The sequence below is a fragment of the Panthera onca genome, chromosome B4 (genome assembly GCF_046562875.1).
Source record: "Panthera onca isolate mPanOnc1 chromosome B4, mPanOnc1 haplotype 2, whole genome shotgun sequence".
Taxonomy (NCBI): domain Eukaryota; kingdom Metazoa; phylum Chordata; class Mammalia; order Carnivora; family Felidae; genus Panthera; species Panthera onca.
The window spans coordinates 44,312,578-44,327,786 of NC_138345.1; the positions used below are offsets into that span (position 1 = coordinate 44,312,578).

General features: G+C 35.6%; 2 protein-coding genes across 2 annotated transcripts in view; both read right to left on the reverse strand.

Moving 5' to 3' along the window:
- Positions 1–3,138, reverse strand: part of LOC145715632 (NKG2-A/NKG2-B type II integral membrane protein-like) — a 28,387-nt gene extending 25,249 nt beyond the window's left edge. Inside the window, exon 1 of the mRNA XM_081796292.1 lies at positions 3,066–3,138. Coding sequence (XP_081652418.1) covers positions 3,066–3,138 — 73 coding nt within the window. The remainder of the gene's footprint in view (positions 1–3,065) is intronic.
- Positions 3,139–4,337: 1,199 nt separating this feature from the next.
- LOC145715594 (NKG2-A/NKG2-B type II integral membrane protein-like) lies at positions 4,338–13,753 on the reverse strand. The gene is made up of 6 exons (XM_081796025.1): positions 13,530–13,753; positions 13,126–13,257; positions 12,620–12,673; positions 11,985–12,109; positions 4,715–4,818; positions 4,338–4,458 (listed from the first exon to the last, which is right to left on the reverse strand). Exons 1-6 carry the CDS (start codon positions 13,714–13,716, stop codon positions 4,338–4,340), a joined length of 723 nt encoding a protein of 240 aa, XP_081652151.1. The 5' UTR covers positions 13,717–13,753.
- Between the last annotated feature and the right edge of the window lie 1,456 nt (positions 13,754–15,209).

Sequence of the window (15,209 nt, forward strand, 5' to 3'; positions counted from 1 at the left end):
TAATTACTGGAAGCAATAAACACTAAAATAAAATATTAAAACTATAAACAGTTGATTCCTGTCTAGCTATCTGGTTGCTAATCTAAAATGGGAATTAAAATAGGTAAAATATAATGCATATAAAACACTTAAACTCAATATGACTGTTCCAAGGTCTCAATAACATGTAGTTATTTTAATTATTTTTTAACACAATAACCATTTATCGTTACTGACTCATGTCCTTTAGGACATGGTACATAATTCACGAACCAGGAGTGTTTTTCAGTATTGAATATCTTTCTTGGACAAGTTTTGTTCAATTTAATAAAACGTCTTTTATTATTTATAGATAAGCTTAATTTAGCATTTTACAGAAGGCATCTCATCTTATCTTTTATGAAAAATCAAACTGCTTTCATTTATCAAAGTAAATTTTTGAGGAATTATGTTTGGACTTTATGACACAAAATGGATTTATTTTAAGCATCTATTTTTAAAGCCAGGGCAAATTAAATAACATATACTCTAAATTGATTACAAATCCATACGAAATATTCCTCGTCATGATGCCATGTGATGTCAATAAAAATGGTACAAACCCAATTATGTATATGCATATGCTCTGAGTTACTCCTCCACAGGCCACAATTTGAATATTGTAGATCTCTAATATATTGCATATTCATTCTGCTCTGTTACCCTGAGGTGTTGGACTAAAGATACCAATTTCTCTGTCATGGTATTGCTGATTAGTTGTGCCTCAGGTGCATCCCACCAGCATTTGTAACATTCCACTCACTAGAGAGACAGGACAGTGGTGACACATGCCTTCTTATGGGTATAGGTAATAATAGTATTTTTTCACACTGCTTTTTGTATGTATTTAGAAATGTAAAATATACTTGGGGAGAAAATGGGAGGTGTTCTACATCAGAATGTATTTAGCGGCATCTCTCACTTTTCTCCATTCTTTATGGTAACAGATGCATATGTGTAGATGGGATATTCCAACATTGGAAGATAGGGCATTTCAGTCCCTTCTTCTCCCTGCACACTGTAGGATCCCCAAATCTAGGATTCAAACAGGCTATTATGTCACAGATTGACAATCCCCTTTGTATTCTTCAATTCCAAAAGACACAGCCTATACGGATGCCCAAATAACACACTTTGTGAGGAGACTGGGGTTCTTGAGCAATAAGGGAAAGGACAGTAATTGCAACTTGATTTCAAAAAAACACGAAACACAGACACCGAAAAAATTACTCTAGTGTCCACACATGATGCGCATTGAATTTCTCCACTTTTTAAAATGCAAATTTCTTTGATATATGATCAAAATGGTTGCCAGATAGCATTTCTGATGCCTGGCTGTTTCACTGGGTGAAAGGAAGAATACAGTTATAGGGCTTTGGTTTTATGAAAAATGGCCTTTATTGGACATTGGGAAAAGCAAAATATGAAGAGATCACAGCAACTACTTCATGTGCTTGGGCTTTATTTTAAGGATCCATAGGCATTATATTATTTATTATTATTTATTCCTCAGAACAGCCCTATGAAGTTGCTACAATTAAGACCATCATGTCACAGATGATGACACAAAAGCATCAATTTCTTAAGCCAAAACCACTGAAATCTTGTGAATACTTGTGTCAAGAGGTACTGTTCAAATACTCTTCAAGTAAATATGAATAAGATACTATTTCCATCATATATTCCGCAGAGAAAACAGCCAGAGCAGTTATATAACTGAGTCCCAGGGCTAGGAGTGTGCACTTAGAAATTCCATGAAGTGACCGGTTTCAATGCCAATGTCCTTTCACTTTATAATTTTCTGCTTATAACTTATTTGATCAAAGACCACCGTGAAAATATCTATAGTATCATGTCTATCACTATATAAAACTGATTTACAAGGATATTTGGCACAGAAGACAAAAAAACCAAATGGGAAGTTAAGAGAGTATAAATTTTTAATTTATTTCCAAACAATATCCTTTACAAAATTATTCTCTCATGAAGTATTATTAAAAAAAAAAATCCTATGGCTATAATGGTAGATTAGGTTACTTTCAGTGAATCTACATTTCTTCCCTCTGACCACTGTGAAAAGAGTGTAGTCTACAGATAACAAATGATAAGTTTGCCCACGTGACTTGTTTTCACACTATAATGTGTGTTGGAATGTGATAGGTTATGAGTTCAGAGACCAGGCACTAAGAAACACATTTCTGCTAGTTGCTATCTCTGTTATGCAAGATCATATACCAGGATCTGAGCTGCATCTGTATGTAGTCTGGAGTCAAGTCCATAAATGCCCAGACTTGATCAACCCTAACAGAGCCAAACCACAAACAGGTGAATGAAAATTAGATGCTTAATTTTCAACGTCATTGCAACCTTGGGTTGTATGAAACACAACTTTAGCGATTACTTACAGCTACCATAAACAATTATATTCAATTCCTTTTGAATATTCACATAATTTTTCTACAAGAGTGTAGGGAACAGGTAGAGACAATACAAAGAATATGTCTATCTTCACAAATATAAATGCATATGAAATATGAATTTATTTTGCAAGTAATAACCGAGTTTCATTTCTTTCCCTGTTATAATTGAATTAGGGTAGGAATATCTGTGAATCATTATCTGATTACTCACATTTGTCTTGAATTCTGGCAAGAAGTAGCCATTTGACCTCCACAAATATCTGTACATTTTAATTTTTGGTTTTCTTATGTAACATTTTATGTTTTGCATCAAAGAGCTTTTTTATTTTTTAATTTATTTTTATTTTTTTAAATGAAATTTATTGTCAAATTGGAAGCTAGGTGAAATAAGTCACACAGAGAAAGACAACACAGTGTTTTTTAGCATGGCTGTAAAGACTGACAGAAGTGGGTACATAAAAATGGAAAAAATTAAATTTCATCCAAAATATATGAACCCAGTTGAGGAAAACAACATATAAGAAAAGGTATCAAAGGACACTGGTTATTAGCGATTAGAAACCAATCTCTACCTTGAAATAAATCTAATCTTTGATAGTGCTGCACTAAGACAGATTGAAAGAGTACACTTTGGTTCCATTTTCGGAGGAAGTGGGGCCGATCTGAATGGCTTTATACATCGACCCTGTTGTTGTTCCATGATAACCCCAAGGGGCCGTTCATTTAGTACTCTCAGCTCCAAATCCACCCTCAGTGCCTTGTTCTCAGATAAGGTGGAAGATCCTATCCATTTTCTCTCTGGTCATCTCACATGAAGTTGACTTTTGTCAGTAAAAGACAATGGAGACACAGTGCAGCAGAAAGGGCTCTTCTTCCTGGCGTCATGGTGTTGTCTCCTTTGGCCGCCATGGCTTGGTTGCCAGTTGCAGTCTTGCAGGAAGTCACGGGTATTCGTCCTCCAGCAGGTTCTTGTAGGCAATCTGTCAGTTTCCTGTCATCTGGTCTTTCCTCCTGATGCTCTGACAGAGAGTAGCTCCGGTGTGCTAGTCACAGTCTGAGATCCTTCCTCACCAAGTTCAGCTCGTGGAGTGTGGAGGTGCCCTGCCCCAGAACAATCCAGTGAGCATGTCTGCCATGAAGCTGTGTGCACCCACATTGTCCTCAATGACATCTAAATCCCATCTTCAGAGAGCAGACCTGGCTTCCCAGTGATCCCTCCTTTAATTCTAAGATATTCTTTGTAATTTTATTGAACTTAGTAGCCTTCCTCTTAGTAAGCTTTCCCTTACAAGTATATAATAACTGTTTACCTCAACTTCCTTCCTTGTTTCTGTCTCCTGACTCAATTCTGACTCATACCCTTGTCACCCTGGGGTGTTCAATCCTCATCTGAGGCCCTTAAAGGACTAGAACAAATCAGCTAATTTGGAAACGAAATGGAATTATTCACTGTATTGAGAATATTACACTAATATTATGATTTGAAATTTATATATAATTATTTTACTAAATAGCAAAACATAAGAAATAAATACTATATACAGAGTATATTTTTTACACTAATATAATTAAATTTGAGAACAGTTCCATTAGACCAAGATGAAACCTCAAATACTCTTTGGACTTTGGGTGATATATATGCATTGATGCGGATTCATCCTTGGTTAGAAATGAAACATTCTAGTGAGTGATGTAGATAATGGGAGAGGCCATGCGCATGTGCAGACAGGGACAATACGGGAAATCTCAGAAGCTTCTTCTTAATTTTGTTGTGAGCCTAAAATTACACTAAAAACATTATTTTAAAAATATGCAGAATAAATAATCACATGGGTTTTGAAATAATGAGAGATGTATTCTTTATAAATGGTGAAATAACATTATACCAAAGTGAAATAACTAGAATGCCTGGTGCTTACAAATATATGGTCTTATTACTGAGCAGGGTGCATAATACATTTTTTTTACTGGAAAATTGAAATATGGACACTTCTTGTCACTCTCTGAAGATGCTGACAACCTGAAATACAGAGAATTATACCTCATTAATCTTGCCATAAGATTGCTTATATCTCTTACTAGGGACCATAGTATTTTGAGGAATGAACCATCCATTTTGACTCATACTTAAATATCTCAATCTCAATATTTCTCATACCATTTTTCTCTGGAAAAACTTCAACTACTGTGTTTATCCGATTGTTCACACATTGCTCTTTTTGTTTCTAAGAACAATTCTTGTGAGGCATAAAATAAAAAGTTGTCAGGAAACTTACACTTCGGAAGAAAATGTTAAGGCTTTTGGCTGCACAGATGAACTATGATTTCTTCTCTGGGAGCCTCTAATCCATGTAGTAGCAGAGAGTAAATTCAACAAAAACTGTGAGAAAATAAATTTTATTGGAAGTCAAATACTAGCTCTTACACTCTTTCGAATTCTGTAGTAACAAATAAAAGTTCTTTCCTTCTAACTTTATAGAAACTTTCAAATTATAATATAATGTTACACACTGGACACTAAGTATAAAATTATCTTAGTAGGACTAAGTGAAAAGGACAAACTGACTGCAAAAACAATTTCAGAGTTTAGAAAATGGATCCAAGCTTAATAACTTATGAAATATGGTCTGTGGAAATTCAAGTCAAAAACACACGTGTAATCTTCTCACCTAGGATGTTCCCGAGCCTCCCCACCTGCCCACCACTGGCTCAGTGATCCAGAAGATTGTAGCTTTTACAGTTGGGAGAAGCTGCAAAGAGCAACGGTGTTGGTGCCACAGGGGGAGACCTGATCAGCACTGGGGATGGGGATGGGTACCCATTGATGTTTCAGCTCCAAGTGCTGATTTTACTCCGTAATGATGAAGAAAACCCAAACCTGATCTGGTCAGAGGTTGTGGTGTTTGTGTCAAGCACTGTGACCCCCATAAATATAATGGAAACATACTGGATGTGAGAATATAACGGAAGAGTTGACATTAGCTCTCAACACTCTTAGCTTATGGAAAAAATAGACACACATGGAGAGGAGACCAAGAGGAAGCCAGGAGAAAGTAAGAATACAGGAGACCTGAGAACTCTTAGCAACATTATGAACAGTCCCTGTCACAATCACAGACACAGGCACAGATGTCACACTGCGGAAGGTGAGTCCATACTGACTTGCAATATTTGAACATATTCTTTCTAAAAAAAATAGTAATTAACATCAAAGGTAAAAGTCACAAGGTCATAAAAATAAGCAATAAGAATTTGGAAACAATTGAACAAAACTATCAGCAGACAGATTTAGTGGAGAAGATTCTGCCATAAATGTTTGGCAAAAAAAATAGTAAATCTAGGAAAAATGACATACAATGCATGTTTCTGAATTATATTTTTAAAAAGTGTCTACCTAAAAAGTAAAAAAATATGAAGAGAAATTTAAAAATGTCTTCCGACGAAAGGAAAGCATAGGTCAATAGAAACATGTGCAGGGATAAGTTGTTGCACATATTAGAACAAAAGTATTTAGAAGTCATATTTATAAATATATGAAAACTATAAAGAAACCTTAGTTGAAATAATTGCATGAACATGTGATGGCAGCAATTTAGCAAGTAGGAAATATCAATAGAGAAATAAAACTATATGAAGAAACCACAGAGAATCTCAGTGCATAAATCCATACCGGAAATGTAAAATCCAATCAAGTAGAAAAAAACTGATGAATTTGAAGGAGTAACAAATTTATTTATACCTTAGGATGAGAGAGAAGAAAGAGAACAATTTACAGAATTCAGAGACTTTCAAAACAGTATCAGGAAAGCCGGCTTAGTTCTAAGTAGAATATGAGAAGAACAACAGAGGCAGAAAAAAAAAAAAAAAAAAAAACAAAACAGGACAACAATCTTAAGGCACAACAAATGAACAACTTACTAATATCATTTATAATATTTATAGACACCAGAGACTTAGCAAATTGCTAACAGAATGAGCACGTACAAATCCACGTCTCATGACATCATAATGAAATGACCAAAGAACACTGGCAAATACAGACAAAGAAATACTCTTGAGGGAACAGAGTGGATTGTGAAGTGACTTAGTGTGAAAATCAGGGATGGGTGATACGTCTTCCACCTCCATCAGCCTTACGCCACATTATCTAGACAGAATCCATATCCCTGCCCTGCACACTAGTTCCGAATGGAATGGGATACAAGCAGCAAGATGAAGGAACAGAAAGACACAGACTCTAAATCCCCCATGGAAACAATCCCTTAAAAATATCCAGACACAAACCGAGGTATAATCGGTCTAGCCAGCTTTGATAAAGGTGCCAGGACCATTCAGTAGGGAAAGACAGAATCTTTCACAAAGGGTGTTGGGAAACTGACTTCCCTCCCACATGCAGAAGATTGAAGCTGGATGTTTCCATTTACACCGTATACTAAAATTAACTCAAAGTGGACTAAAGACATAAATGTAAGGTGTAGAAGTTCCTCAAAGAAAAATTGGGGGCAAAATAAACAACACTGTATGTGGCAATGATTTCTTGGCTCTGCCACCAAAACCAGACCACAAAGGAAAAGTCCATTGTAGATAAATGTGTGATATCAACCTAAACATTTCTGTGCAACACAGGCCATGATCAACGATGAAAAGACAGAGTGGAAAAAACACTTGCAAATCATACATCAAACAAGGAATCACATCTAAAATATAAAATTAATCTACAAGTTAGTACCAACAACAGCAAACACCAAAACACAATTTAAAAAATGGGCAAAGAAATTAAAAAAGCATATTTCCAAAGACAATATAAATTGTGAAAAATCATATGGAAAGATGCTAATGATCAGAGAAATGCAAATCAAAATCACAATGAATTATCACCTCATACTCATTAGGATGGATGGTATAAAAAAAATCTCGAGGTGCCTGGGTGGCTTAGTTGGTTAAGTTTCCAACTCTTGGTTTGGACTCAGGTCATGATCTCACATTTGTGGGTTTGAGCCCCGCATCAGGCTCTGTGTTGACAATGCAGAGCCAGCTTCAGATGCTCTCCCTTTCCCTCCCTCTCCACCTCCCCTGCTTGCTCTCTCTCTTTCTCTCTCTCTCAAAACAAATAAATAACATTTTTAAAAAAAGGGTCAGTGAGGAGGTCGACCAGGAGGAGACTACACACTGTTGTTGGGCATGTAAATCGGTCACCGTTATGAAGAAGGGAATGGAGCTTCTTCAAGAAATTGAAAATACAATTATCACATGAATCAGCCATCCCACATGTAGGAAACTATCTAAAAGAATTGAAAGCAAGATCTCAAAGATATATATACACCCATGCTCACTGCAGCATTATTCATTAGAGCCACAGGGCAGAAGCCACCCAAATGTCCACTGATGGATGAATGGAGAAAGAAAGTGTGGCATACACCTACCAGTGTAATATTATTCAATTGTAAATGGAAGGAAATCCTATCACCTGCTACAATATGCATGAAATTCCATGACATTATGCTAAGTGAATAAGCCACTCATACACATGAAAAAAAAAAACACAAAACTCTTTGATTCCACTTATAGAAAGTATCCAAAGTAGTAAAAGTGATAGAAACAAGTAGAATAGTGGTTGCTCAGGTTGAAGGGAAAGTGTTGCAGGAGAATTATGGTGCAGTTGAGTTCCAGTTTTACAAGGGGAGAGCTCTAGATATCCTTTGCAACAATGTGATAGTTAGCACTCCTAACTTAAACTGGGTGCTTCAACTGGTTACGATGGATGATCTAGTTAAATGCAATGTAAGATGTGCGAGAGTATAGGATTCCCGCTATATGACACTCTGGAAAAAACAAAATTATGGAGACAGTAAACTGATCAGTTGTTAACAGGGTTTAGGGGGTAGGAGGATGGATAGGGTGCACACAGAGGATTTTGAAGGACGGGAAACTATTCTGTAGAACTCCATAATGTTTGATACATGTCACTATATACTTTTCCAAACGCATAAAATGCCCAACCTCAAGAGTAAGCTTTGAAGTAAACTATGGTCTTTGGCTGATAATGATGTGTCACTGCAGGTGTATCAGTTGTAGCAAGTGAACCACCCCACTGAGGGCTTTTGAAAATGAGACAGTCTATGAACTGCTCCTGCATTGACACATAGACAGTAGGGGAATACAGCACATACCGGTGTTATGTCTGAGTTTTGTTATGAACCTAAAACTGCTCTAAGACACTAAGCTATTTTTTTAACATGGGTAATGTGTCAAATTCTATGTTATGGGGTCATGGTATTTTCTGCAACAGCTTAAAAAATAAAATCAAAGTCAAACCCACAAAAAAGGTGATCTTGACAAGGGCAGGAGAAAAGCAACTCATTATATTTACGTAAATAACAATATGATTAAAAGATGAGCTCTCACTGGAAAAATAGTGAAAAAAAAAAAAAGAAAGAAAGAAACCCACACACACACACACACACACACACACACACAAATCAAATAAACAAACAACCAAAACAAAGCAAAAATACCTGTCAAACAGGAATTATACATTCAGAAAATAGTTTTTTAGAAAACAAGATGCATAAAGACCCCACATAAGACACAAAAACGAACAGAATTTATTCTTACTACACCTGCTTTTCAACTATGTTCTTCAAGCTACAATTAAAATGACACTAGATGGTAACGCATATTCGCAAGAAGAATTAGAGATCACCAGAAATGATAAATAGGTCGGTAAATGTTTAGATCTGCGTGTGTATTTTCCCCTCTGAATTTCTTGAAAAGATAAGATAATTTGCAGCCATAATTATAACACTGCATGGAGGGATCTATACTATAAACCTTATATTTTTAGTATTTGTTAATGTGTGTGGTACAAAGTCTCCATGAACGTTTCCCTTCAGGTTTCCAATGTGAAAGCATGAAAGCAGAGAAGGTAAAGAGATGCATAGTTTGTGTTCAGAAACCAGTGTGAGCTGGCTTCAGTACAGCAATGTGAGAAGTACAGATTTCCACTCTCTCTGACAGTAGGTTGTTCCTATGAAAACTTGCCTAAGCTGAAATAGTGTAAATTGAGGAGGCAAATAGCATTAATTTACATGAAAAAATTGCTGAGCATCCCTGTTCCAAAAATTCACCACCACCCTCAAAACACAAAACACAAAAAATAACGTCCCTTAGGCTTTTCTGATACATCAAGACATGCCTTGTGAATGGAGAGGTACAGAAAATAAATTGAGATGAAGCACAGACACTCAAAAATACAGTTCAAACCTACGCCTGATACTGATATACAGAGTGGATTGTTTTTTGAGAAATGAACTTGACAGGAACAGTCTTGCTCCTCGGGCTATGAGCTGCTTCTCTAACATTAAACTAGCCCTGAACACAATGAGAGGATTGCTATGGAGAATACATGGTAAAAGAAGGCATTTTGGATCATACGGAAGAAACAGAGGACAAACGTAAGAACAAAATTCTTACCAGGTCTAATGGACTTTCCTTCACCTCCTGTGTTTTCGAAATTGTTTGATATTTGAAGCACAAGTGTCAGTTGAAGCAAAGTTATAACATGCATGTGATTCTCCATGTAAGCAGAGAAATATTTAGGACACTTATAATATAAATGGGACATACATTACCATAAATGGTAATGGACCATAAAGGCAAGTAAGTCTCTACATTTTACTCGACCTGCTGTGGGTTGTGATAGACTGTGTAGACTGTGATCTATGAATATACAATCATCTATATAAAGATATATAATATCTATATTACTTATATCAAGGAGATTAGAGCACATGTGTATATATATATATACAACTTTATGTATATAAAGTTACAGATGAAGAAAAGACCTACTTTACTATAAATGATGCTCCGTCAATGAGGTAATGATGTAGAAATATACAACTTTCACTCTTATCTCACAGCCTCAGACATATAGCATCACAAAAAATAAATTCTAATTGGATCATAAATCATAATGGAAAGTTAAAATATAATGAAATAAAGAAAAAGGTAAATACAGGAAAATAATATAGGAAATTCTATTCATGAACTTTGGCTAACTTCTGAAATAGGTCTAATAATACTCACTGTAACATACAAAACGCTAAGTACGACCATGGTAACATTAAAATTCTGATCATTAAAAGACTCCAATAGGAGAGTAAAAATGCAGATGCAGGTATTTGCATCTTAAAAGCTCAAAAAAGAGCTCAGGTCTAAAAAATGACAAAGACTTCTGAGAAGTGAAAAGAAAACACCGTCCTGGAGAAATGGGCAAGAGACACAACCCAGCACTTCTCATTCTCACAAAAGAGAATAGCCTTGAGATTTGCAACCCAGGAAAATGGTACTGTTTCTACCCATCAGAGCCTTTAATTAATTTTCCTGAGACTGCTGAGTTTTGGATCAAAGGCCTATTTGGTACAATGTATTTTGCACCATAAAATAGAAAAATGTAGGGATAATTTAGTATAGTGAAATATACACATATCTATGACTGTGCAATTCCATACTAATGCTTACAGAAAAATGTAGCATGATTATACATGAATACAATTATGTTACATTATACATTATTATTTTATTATGAAAACCATACATTTATTTTACATAAATATATTATATAATATGTCGCTATGTGTAATAAATGATTATCAATATGATATGTGGAGGAAGACATAGAAAAGACTTTTCCTAACATAATTATTCATAATACCCACTTACAAAAAGGAACTAAATTTCTGAGAATGGTTTTTAAAATGTCATATTCATATGAGAACAGTGAATATTCACAAACTGTAGACAAGTGTGTTAATATAGATGGATTACAAGTAGCACCTGGGAGAGAAGGGAGACACACAAAAAAATGTACCCTGAATGATTCCATTGATATACAGCCCCAAAATAAGCAAAGATATTTCATAAAAGGAAAATGGGCAGGCCTGATAAAGGCTCTAAACTTCAGTCTCATGATGTAATTTAGAATTGTGTGATTCAAAGTACATTGTAATCAGTGTGCACAATCATATGCCTAGTTTCCTTGATGTGTTGTAAAATGAAATAGTAAAGTTAATTTCAGACAAAAGAGCATTTCTAGAAGCACAGGGTCCTATGAAAAGCAAGAACTGGAAATTATCAAATGTACATTCAAGGTATAAAAATATAAATAATGTGTCATAGAGTCAAACCATGGAATATTAAAGACTTTAAAAGAAATAAACTACAAATACATATAAAACTATGGATGAATTCTACAAGCATAATATTAATTGCAAGCTTTTCCTTTTCAATTTTTTTAACATTTATTTATTTTTGAGACACAGAGAGAGAGCACGAGCAGGGGAGAATTAGAGAGAGAGGGAGACACAGAACCTGAAGCAGACTCCAGGCTCTGAGCTATCAGCCCAGAGCCCCATGTGGGGCTCAAACACAGGAACCTTGAGATCATGACCTGAGCCGAAGTTGGAGGCTTAATCCACTGAGCCACTCAGGAACCCCATTTAATGACAAGCTTTTAATAGAATCTGGAAACATTTGAAAACTTACCTTGTCCTCTTCATCATCATAGTAGAGCAGGTTAGATTTCTTAGAAGTACAGGACGTCAAACTCTCCTTCCATGATTTTCTCTCAGTGCTAATGTAATAGCAATTGTTGGAATACGTAAACCACTCTTTCAGACAATGACAACAGAGACATGCTGGAGAGAGATAATACGAGATATTATCCAAAAAGCTTTGAATATTACAAAATGAAAATTTACATACTGTATATGGATACACGTATGTGTACCTACCATATTCAAATACCCTCACAAGCTGATAAAGTTATAACAAAACACACACACACTCAGAGAAGAGTTAGCCTTTCATCGCCTAATTTATGTGTCCAAATAAAGTGACCACAAAAATGTCCACATCTACATGTCCCGAGAGTCAGTGAAGAAAACCATCTTTATGAAATGATTTACCTTTTACCATGTTATAAAAGGAGGAAATGTGAGGCAATTTTAACAGCATGTACGATGATTTTGAATGAGTATTTCCCCATCAGTTCTGAAAGTTCATTAAGCGATTTTTGAATTCACTTTTTCCCAAAGAATCTGTTATCATCTTTGCCTACTTGAAGATAGAGCTAAAATAGACACTAAACTAATAACAGAATTTTGCAAGGGATGTTGTACCTTTCTGGATTGTCGTTTCCACGGATGTTTTGTTCTGCTCTGGTCCTTCAGTAGCTATAACATTAAAGCAATTCTCAAAAAACATAATATTAAATGAAATGAATCATAATAAGTTGAGTTTCTTAGCTTAAAATTGTGTGTGCTATTTTACCAGAAAAATTTAATACAGCAAGGAACATGAGAGAGAAAATAATTCAAAAGTAAAAAACCAAACCTCACCGTCTCTTACAATATTTGGATTAAGCAATCTCAAGAATTAATGCGTATTTCACCATAAAGTCTCTTCTATGACTTGCCTTTGAGTTATTAAATCCAAATATATGTTTAATTCTCCCTAAATTTATTCTCTTATGTCTACTTTAGATAACCTCTAAATAATCATTCCACACTTAGAGCACACATGCATAAAAATGAGACAATAAATTCAAAGTGTTACACACTATGTTGAGGAACTAATGATCAGTAAGGTGAAAAATTCCCTTTTAGTCATTCAAACACGTACTTACAGGGAATAACAGCTATTGTTACCACAGTGGACATCAAGACTAGGCAGAGGATTCCCAAGATACCGGCAATGAGCTTCTCTGGACATGAAGGTGAGTAGTAGGAAGAGAAATGCAAACTCTGAGAAGGGATGCCTGGAAACAGTCATTTAGGAGATATACAAGCTAGAGAACCGACAATGAACAGGGAATCACATACAATAACCTGCACCTCAAACCCATCACTATCATTGGAATCTTCTCTCAGAATATACCAATGCGTTCAATTACAATACCATATTCCAACCTCCAGCTCTGGTCCTCACAAATGAAAACTATGTGAGATCACTTCCTACTCTTTCCCTACACCCCTACACCCCAACTTCAAATCCTAAAACAGACATACCTGCTTGTATTAAATGTTTTACCTTTGCAGGGAGAGTTCTTGCCATTCCCTTGAAGGTCCCGAGAAACATTTTGAAGATTTAATTCTGCATAGGCTATCTCCTCCTCAGTTACTGAAATGGAACTTTTCGTGCCCTTAGGTTGCACTTGCTGTCTTTGTGAGCCCTTAGCATGATGGAGTTCCGCATAAGTCACGCCTTGGTTGTTCATGTCTGCAGCTGAGTAGTGTCAGCTACAATGTGGATGAAACTGCCCTGAAGGTCTTGATCAAGAGTGTGTGACATGTGCTGACGACATTGCTAGTCCAGTGACACCGGGTGGCGTGCAGGGTGAGGGATACTCCTCATTTGCAGTTGAACAATATAAAGTCTGGTACTAACTTGTGTAGAGATTGAAATAAGTGTTTCATGATAGAATAAATGTTTTTTATTTACAATAATAGCATAATACTGATTGGAAAACATGTAAAGCACTAAATTAGTGAAGAAGAAAGGAATTCATGAATAATAGTGTCCTCATTAAAGTAAGGTCAGATTCCACAGACGTATTTCAACACTATTAGAATAACCAGAGTAATTAAAATACTGTATTTGAAAAAAGTGTTGTATCAATTTTGACAATGTTAAAACCCATTACTGGTTAAAAATTAAGTCCCCTAAGATGGGAGAATATAATTTTTAGCGCATATAGGAATTTCCTGTTGCAAATGACTTTTATTTGTGGTTTGAAATTGTGTTTCTAAAAAGGACTGCAGTGCTATCAAAGTGATATTTTATTTTGAACATCTGGGGATTTCTGAGAATTGTTAAATTTAAGAAGAAATAATTCATATGTTGCAAAATGTTACATGACACACTAAAATTGCCCAGAGCAGGAACAATAGCGAAAACAAAAAGAAACAAAGCATTTTTTACAAGAGGACTTAAAATCAGAGTGACAACTGATTTAATGGCAAAGATATGAAACCATAAAATGATAAATAATAGAGTAGATCATTTATGGAAGAACACAGTTGTTACAAACTTCTAGAAAGGTCTATGATTTCAAAGGCAGTTAGGGTAACTCTAGTTGTATAGTTATACTAAAACTCACATAAATGTAATTTCAGACTTCAGTCAAGGAGCGATGCAGTCAGTGATCTCTGGAATTATTCCTGTGTCTCCAAGTACAAAGTATCACCTTCAGAAATTATTTCGTCGGGCACCTGGGTGGCTCAGTCAACTGAGCGGTTGCTCGAGCGACCAACTTTCGCTCAGGTCATGATCTCATGGTTCGTGGGTTCGAACCCCATGCGGGGCTTGTGCTGACTGCTCATAGTCTGGAGCATTCTTCAGATTCTGTGTCTCCCTCTCTCTGTCCCTCTCCTGCTCATTCTGTGTCTCTCTCTGTCTCTCAAAAATAAATAAACATGAAAAATTTAAAAAAAATTAAAATTAAAAAGTTTTATTTCATGTCTAGCTATCTGGTTTAGTAATCTAAAATAGGAATTAAAAGACGTACACTATAACGCATATAAAGCACTTAAACTCAATCTGAGTGGTCTAAGTTCTCAGTAATGTGTTAGTGATTTAATTATTTTTATTAAAAAATTGTTTTGTTTCCTTTTGAGAGAGAGAGACAGAGAGTAAGACAGACCGTGAGTGGGGAGGGTTAGAGAGAGTAAGACACACAATCTGAAGCAGGCTCCAGGCTCTCTGCTGTCA